Consider the following 8,926-nt stretch of genomic DNA (forward strand, 5'->3'; position numbering starts at 1 on the left):
ACAGTACTACATACAGTACTACACAGTACTACATACAGTACTACATACAGTACTACACAGTACTACATACAGTACTACATACAGTACTACATACAGTACTACATACAGTACTACACAGTACTACATACAGTACTACACAGTACTACATACAGTACTACATACAGTACTACACAGTACTACATACAGTACTACATACAGTACTACATACAGTACTACACAGTACTACACAGTATTACATACAGTACTACACAGTACTACACAGTACTACATACAGTACTACACAGTATTACATACAGTACTACACAGTACTACATACAGTACTACATACAGTACTACATACAGTACTACATACAGTACTACACAGTACTACATACAGTACTACATACAGTACTACACAGTATTACATACAGTACTACATACAGTACTACATACAGTACTACATACAGTACTACACAGTATTACATACAGTACTACATACAGTACTACATACAGTACTACATACAGTACTACACAGTATTACATACAGTACTACATACAGTACTACACAGTACTACATACAGTACTACATACAGTACTACACAGTACTACATACAGTACTACATACAGTACTACACAGTACTACATACAGTACTACATACAGTACTACATACAGTACTACATACAGTACTACATACAGTACTACACAGTACTACATACAGTACTACATACAGTACTACACAGTACTACATACAGTACTACACAGTACTACATACAGTACTACATACAGTACTACACAGTACTACACAGTACTACATACAGTACTACATACAGTACTACATACAGTACTACATACAGTACTACCATACAGTACTACATACAGTACTACATACAGTACTACACAGTACTACATACAGTACTACACAGTACTACTACATACTGACACAGTACTACACAGTACTACAATACATACAGTACTACATACAGTACCTACAGTACTACACAGTACTACATACAGTACTACACAGTACTACTACATACAGTACTACAGTACTACATAAGTACTACACAGTACTACATACAGTACTACATACAGTACTACTACATACAGTACTACATACAGTACTACATACAGTACTACACAGTACTACACAGTACTACATACAGTACTACACAGTTACTACAGTACAGTACTACACAGTACTACATACAGTACTACACAGTACTACATACAGTACTACACAGTACTACATACAGTACTACATACAGTACTACATACAGTACTACACAGTACTACATACAGTACTACATACAGTACTACATACAGTACTACATACAGTACTACACAGTACTACATACAGTACTACATACAGTACTACATACAGTACTACACAGTACTACATACAGTACTACACAGTACTACATACAGTACTACATACAGTACTACATACAGTACTACATACAGTACTACACAGTACTACATACAGTACTACATACAGTACTACATACAGTACTACACAGTACTACATACAGTACTACATACAGTACTACATACAGTACTACATACAGTACTACATACAGTACTACACAGTACTACATACAGTACTACACAGTACTACATACAGTACTACATACAGTACTACATACAGTACTACACAGTACTACATACAGTACTACATACAGTACTACATACAGTACTACACAGTACTACATACAGTACTACACAGTACTACATACAGTACTACATACAGTACTACACAGTACTACATACAGTACTACATACAGTACTACATACAGTACTACACAGTACTACACAGTATTACACAGTACTACATACAGTACTACATACAGTACTACACAGTACTACATACAGTACTACACAGTACTACATACAGTACTACATACAGTACTACATACAGTACTACACAGTACTACACAGTATTACACAGTACTACATACAGTACTACATACAGTACTACACAGTACTACATACAGTACTACACAGTACTACATACAGTACTACACAGTACTACATACAGTACTACATACAGTACTACACAGTACTACATACAGTACTACATACAGTACTACATACAGTACTACACAGTACTACATACAGTACTACATACAGTACTACATACAGTACTACATACAGTACTACACAGTACTACATACAGTACTACATACAGTACTACACAGTATTACATACAGTACTACATACAGTACTACACAGTACTACATACAGTACTACATACAGTACTACATACAGTACTACATACAGTACTACACAGTACTACATACAGTACTACATACAGTACTACACAGTATTACATACAGTACTACATACAGTACTACACAGTACTACATACAGTACTACACAGTATTACATACAGTACTACATACAGTACTACACAGTACTACATACAGTACTACACAGTACTACATACAGTACTACATACAGTACTACATACAGTACTACATACAGTACTACATACAGTACTACACAGTATTACATACAGTACTACATACAGTACTACATACAGTACTACATACAGTACTACACAGTATTACATACAGTACTACATACAGTACTACACAGTATTACATACAGTACTACATACAGTACTACATACAGTACTACACAGTACTACATACAGTACTACATACAGTACTACATACAGTACTACATACAGTACTACACAGTACTACATACAGTACTACACAGTACTACATACAGTACTACATACAGTACTACATACAGTACTACATACAGTACTACACAGTACTACATACAGTACTACATACAGTACTACACAGTACTACATACAGTACTACACAGTACTACATACAGTACTACATACAGTACTACATACAGTACTACACAGTACTACATACAGAACTACATACAGTACTACATACAGTACTACATACAGTATTACATACAGTACTACACAGTACTACATACAGTACTACACAGTACTACATACAGTACTACATACAGTACTACACAGTACTACATACAGTACTACATACAGTACTACACAGAACTACATACAGTACTACATACAGTACTACACAGTACTACACAGTATTACATACAGTACTACACAGTACTACATACAGTACTACACAGTATTACATACAGTACTACATACAGTACTACACAGTACTACATACAGTACTACATACAGTACTACATACAGTACTACATACAGTACTACACAGTACTACATACAGTACTACATACAGTACTACACAGTATTACATACAGTACTACATACAGTACTACACAGTACTACATACAGTACTACACAGTATTACATACAGTACTACATACAGTACTACACAGTACTACATACAGTACTACACAGTACTACATACAGTACTACATACAGTACTACATACAGTACTACATACAGTACTACATACAGTACTACACAGTATTACATACAGTACTACATACAGTACTACACAGTACTACATACAGTACTACACAGTACTACATACAGTACTACATACAGTACTACATACAGTACTACACAGTACTACATACAGTACTACATACAGTACTACACAGTACTACATACAGTACTACACAGTACTACATACAGTACTACATACAGTACTACATACAGTACTACACAGTACTACATACAGTACTACACAGTACTACATACAGTACTACATACAGTACTACATACAGTACTACACAGTATTACATACAGTACTACATACAGTACTACATACAGTACTACATACAGTACTACACAGTACTACATACAGTACTACATACAGTACTACACAGTACTACATACAGTACTACATACAGTACTACATACAGTACTACATACAGTACTACACAGTACTACATACAGTACTACACAGTACTACATACAGTACTACATACAGTACTACATACAGTACTACACAGTACTACATACAGTACTACATACAGTACTACATACAGTACTACACAGTACTACATACAGTACTACACAGTACTACATACAGTACTACATACAGTACTACATACAGTACTACACAGTACTACATACAGTACTACATACAGTACTACACAGTACTACATACAGTACTACACAGTACTACATACAGTACTACATACAGTACTACATACAGTACTACACAGTACTACATACAGTACTACATACAGTACTACATACAGTACTACACAGTACTACATACAGTACTACACAGTACTACATACAGTACTACATACAGTACTACACAGAACTACATACAGTATTACATACAGTATTACATACAGTACTACATACAGTACTACACAGTACTACATACAGTACTACATACAGTACTACATACAGTACTACACAGTACTACATACAGTACTACACAGTACTACATACAGTACTACATACAGTACTACACAGAACTACATACAGTATTACATACAGTACTACATACAGTACTACATACAGTACTACACAGTACTACATACAGTACTACACAGAACTACACACAGTACTACATACAGTACTACATACAGTACTACATACAGAACTACATACAGTACTACACAGTACTACATACAGTACTACATACAGTACTACATACAGTACTACACAGTACTACATACAGTACTACACAGTACTACATACAGTACTACATACAGTACTACACAGTACTACACAGAACTACATACAGTACTACATACAGTACTACATACAGTACTACATACAGTACTACATACAGTACTACACAGTACTACATACAGTACTACACAGTACTACATACAGTACTACATACAGTACTACACAGAACTACATACAGTATTACACAGTACTACATACAGTACTACATACAGTACTACACAGTACTACATACAGTATTACATACAGTACTACACAGTACTACATACAGTACTACATACAGTACTACATACAGTACTACACAGTACTACATACAGTATTACACAGTACTACATACAGTATTACACAGTACTACATACAGTACTACACAGTACTACACAGAACTACATACAGTATTACATACAGTATTACATACTACTACTACATTACTACCCGTCTCTCTCTGTCCTTCCAGCTGAGATGAATCATTTCCATAGCAACCGTATCTATGACTACAACAGAGTGATGCAGCTCTACCTGGAGCAGCAGGTCACCTTCTACCAGCAGGTGAGTGATGATGATGTCACAGGTCACATGGTACAGCATTTATTACACCTCCCTGATCTCTGCTCTCTGATTGGTCAGATCGCTGATAAACTGAGAGGAGCTCTGAGCCAGTTCACCACACTGTGAGGACGATGACATCACCGCCCCATGACATCACTGCCCGATGACATCACCGCCCGATGACATCACCGATGACATCACACTACACTCTGTTACATCACCAGCGTTTTAATATTAATGAACCACATTCAGATTAATGTCTGATTATTTAAAAACATTTAGTTTGTTTTAATTATTCATGTTATAAAAACTCTGATTATTCATGTTTCTACTGTTTCATTAATTCATTATAATTCATGTTTTAACTGTTTTATTAATCATAATTAATTATAATTAATTATAATTAATGTTTTAACAGTTTCATTAATTATAATAAATGTTTTAACAGTTTTATTAATTATAATTAATTATAATAAATGTTTTAACAGTTTTATTAATTATAATTATAATTAATGTTTTAACAGTTTTATTAATTATAATTAGTTATAATTAATGTTTTAAGTTTTATTAATTATAATTAATTATGATTAATGTTTTAACTGTTACAGATTAAATGTTTGTACCGCCTCACTGTTTTATTTCTATTAATGCATTCATAATTTATATTCATGTCATTTATAATAAAACTATGAAACAGGTAGAATATCTGCATCATTATATCATTTATGTTATGAATTTATCATATAATAAATGACATTAATATAATAATACAAATTATACATACAATTCAATCAAAAAGTAAAAGTGTATAAATTATAATATAATATAATTTCTAAAATGATAAATACATCTTATATATGTAACATATACATTTACTTATTTACATATAGTTTAAACATATTATTATTATTATTATGTATAAATACATTTATTTAATGTGTTATTTGTGTTTAAATCTCAAACATTAAAAAGTTGTATAATTATTTCATAATAAAATATTAACAAATTACAAAATAATAATAAACAATAATTAAGAATTAGAGTAATAATAAATAAATCTAATATAAATGATTTAAAGAGAAATTAAACGTCTAACTCTGACCCAAACTGACTAACGTCACGACTTCCTGCTGAGTCAGCGTCCGGCGGTGACCTCTGACCCCACAGACAGGAAGTGGAGAACTCAGCTCTTCCTCACTTCCTGTCCAGATGGAACCGGTTTTTATCGGTTTCCGTTTTTTAGAGTTTAAAACAGTGAAACACACAAAACACACCAACACCCGGTGCACCTCCTGACCCCTCAGGGACTCACCTGACCGGCGGCTGAAACGGGACAAACACGAGTCAATCATTACCTGAGCACACACACACACACACACACACACACACACACACACACACACACACACACACACACACACACACACACACACACACACACTGCTGACTTCACACCAAACTCCATTTAAAAAACAAGTCATTCTACGTTCCTCCGTTCAGAGTCGTCACCGTGGCGACCACAGATTCGTTAGGAGCTACCTGGAGTCCCGGAGGACTCCTGATCAACTCTGCTGGGACGTATTGATCATTTGTATTGATCCGTGTCAGCTGTTCACTAACGTTCTACAGGGTTTCTGTCTAACTTCACCAGGTGAAGAACATAGAAGTAACACATTGTTGAATGGAGTCTGGTTTAGTCAGACGTTTAGTGTTATTGTTTTAAGGGTTAGTTTGACTCACGCAAAGAAAATCACAACATGATCAACTTTACTTCATGTTTTATTGATCCTGTTATTGATCTGTGTTGTTTTCATTGATTCATTATGTTTTACAGGAGTTTACGTTTTCAGTGACTTTGTCACGTGATGCTGCAGTCGCTAAGGTCGCTAAGGTCGTCGCTAAGGTCGCTAAAGTCGCTAAGGTCTTCGCTAAGGTCGTCGCTAAGGTCGCTAAGGTCGTCGCTAAGGTCGCTAAGGTCGTCGCTAAGGTCGCTAAAGTCGCTAAGGTCTTCGCTAAGGTCGTCGCTAAGGTCGTCGCTAAGGTCGCTAAAGTCACTAAGGTCGTCGCTAAGGTCGCTAAAGTCGTCGCTAAAGTCACTAAGGTCGTCGCTAAGGTCGCTAAAGTCGCTAAGGTTGTTGCTAAGGTCGTCGCTAAGGTTGCTGCTAAAGTCGTCGCTAAGGTTGTTGCTAAGGTCGTCGCTAAGGTTGCTGCTAAAGTCGTCGCTAAGGTCGCTGCTAAGGTCTTCGCTAAGGTCGTCGCTAAGGTCGTCGCTAGGGTCGCTAAGGTCGTCGCTAAGGTCGTCGCTAAGGTCGTCGCTAAGGTCGTTGCTAAGGTCCCTAAGGTCGCTAAGGTTGCTAAAGTCGCTAAGGTCGTTAAGGTCCCTAAAGTTGTTAAGCTCGTTAAGGTCCCTAAGGTCGCTAAAGTTGTTAAGCTCGTTAAGGTCGTTAAGGTCACTAAGGTCGCTAAAGTTGTTAAGGTCGTTAAGCTCGTTAAGGTCGCTAAAGTTGTTAAGGTCGTTAAGGTCGTTAAGGTCGCTAAAGTTGTTAAGCTCGTTAAGGTCGTTAAGGTCACTAAGGTCGCTAAAGTTGTTAAGGTCGTTAAGCTCGTTAAGGTCGCTAAAGTTGTTAAGGTCGTTAAGGTCGTTAAGGTCGCTAAAGTTGTTAAGCTCGTTAAGGTCGTTAAGGTCACTAAGGTCGTTAAGGTCGTTAAGGTCACTAAAGTCGCTAAGGTCTCTAAGGTCGTAACCTCTGCCGGCGGACGTCGTGGATGTTCTCATCTTATTTTATTGTTTTTACTTTTTTAACCAACATTTAACAACCAGAAGAAGAAGTCAGCTAGCAGCTAACGGAGCTAGCAGCTAACGGAGCTAGCAGCTAACGGAGCTAGCAGCTAAGGTCGTTACCTCCGCCGGCTGACGTTAGGTTGGTAAAGTTAGCTTTAGCATCCTGCTAGCATCACTACAATGAGCTGATTGTCTATAAATACTGAACTGAAGGATGACGAACGTCCAATCACAGACTCTGAAGATCAATTCACTTCCTCTCGTCAGCGGCGAGCAGCACGGCGGCGGCGCTCTCCTTGGCTTCCTGCAGCAACGCCGCCGCTCTCTTCTGGGTCTGCAGCACAAACGTTCATGAATGATTAACGAGCGGACGCCGTTTAAACGACCGTCACGTGAAGAGCACGCCGGCGCACTCACCGCCGTCTTGAAGGCGTCGTCGGTGATGTCTTTGAGGTTGATGGTGACGTTGTAATACGCACCGAAAACCGCCGTCTCCAACGCTTTAGCTGCCACCTGGAAACACAGACTTCAAATTAAAGGTTTTATTTTGAAAACACAAACTTCAAATTAAAGGTTTTATTTTGAAAACACAAACTTCAAATTAAAGGTTTTATTTTGAAAACACAAACTTCAAATTAAAGGTTTTATTTTGAAAACACAAACTTCAAATTAAAGGTTTTATTTTAAAAACACAAACTTCAAATTAAAGGTTTTATTTTGAAAACACAAACTTCAAATTAAAGGTTTTATTTTGAAAACACAAACTTCAAATTAAAGGTTTTATTTAAGAGGGGGTTTTTGTTACCTGAGCGTCCGACTTGCAGGCGATGTTTCCGTAGACGACCATCTCCTTAAGAGGCGACCAGAGGACGCTGATCCTGTCAGCCAGAGCCAGGGGCACGCTGACCGCTCGCTGAAGACCCTCCTGCAGCGCAGCCTGCCTCCTGATTACAGATTAAAGGTTATAGATTATAGATTATAGATTACAGGTTAC

General features: G+C 36.7%; 1 protein-coding gene and 1 long non-coding RNA gene across 51 annotated transcripts; one reads left to right on the forward strand and one right to left on the reverse strand.

Moving 5' to 3' along the window:
* The first annotated feature begins 4,987 nt into the window (after positions 1-4,987).
* Positions 4,988-5,477, forward strand: LOC141763670 (uncharacterized). The gene is made up of 2 exons (XR_012593110.1): positions 4,988-5,150; positions 5,229-5,477. It is a non-coding gene; the product is annotated as an uncharacterized LOC141763670 (long non-coding RNA).
* A 1,434-nt stretch (positions 5,478-6,911) lies between these two features.
* Positions 6,912-8,892, reverse strand: LOC141763666 (uncharacterized). 50 transcript variants are annotated; one of them, XM_074628216.1, is made up of 5 exons: positions 8,738-8,892; positions 8,350-8,445; positions 8,015-8,266; positions 7,861-7,982; positions 6,912-7,725 (listed from the first exon to the last, which is right to left on the reverse strand). In XM_074628216.1, exons 4-5 carry the CDS (start codon positions 7,924-7,926, stop codon positions 7,009-7,011), a joined length of 783 nt encoding a protein of 260 aa, XP_074484317.1. In that variant the 5' UTR covers positions 7,927-7,982; positions 8,015-8,266; positions 8,350-8,445; positions 8,738-8,892; the 3' UTR covers positions 6,912-7,008. The 50 variants fall into 50 exon arrangements, with proteins under 50 accessions (XP_074484317.1, XP_074484333.1, XP_074484324.1 ...); XM_074628232.1 differs by lacking the exons at positions 8,015-8,266; positions 8,350-8,445; positions 8,738-8,892 and having other exon boundaries at positions 6,912-7,125; positions 7,192-7,221; positions 7,294-7,341; positions 7,378-7,926; XM_074628223.1 differs by lacking the exons at positions 8,015-8,266; positions 8,350-8,445; positions 8,738-8,892 and having other exon boundaries at positions 6,912-7,125; positions 7,192-7,212; positions 7,264-7,341; positions 7,378-7,926.
* Between the last annotated feature and the right edge of the window lie 34 nt (positions 8,893-8,926).

Source organism: Sebastes fasciatus, unplaced genomic scaffold (assembly GCF_043250625.1).
Source record: "Sebastes fasciatus isolate fSebFas1 unplaced genomic scaffold, fSebFas1.pri Scaffold_143, whole genome shotgun sequence".
In the NCBI taxonomy this organism is placed as follows: Eukaryota; Metazoa; Chordata; class Actinopteri; order Perciformes; family Sebastidae; genus Sebastes; species Sebastes fasciatus.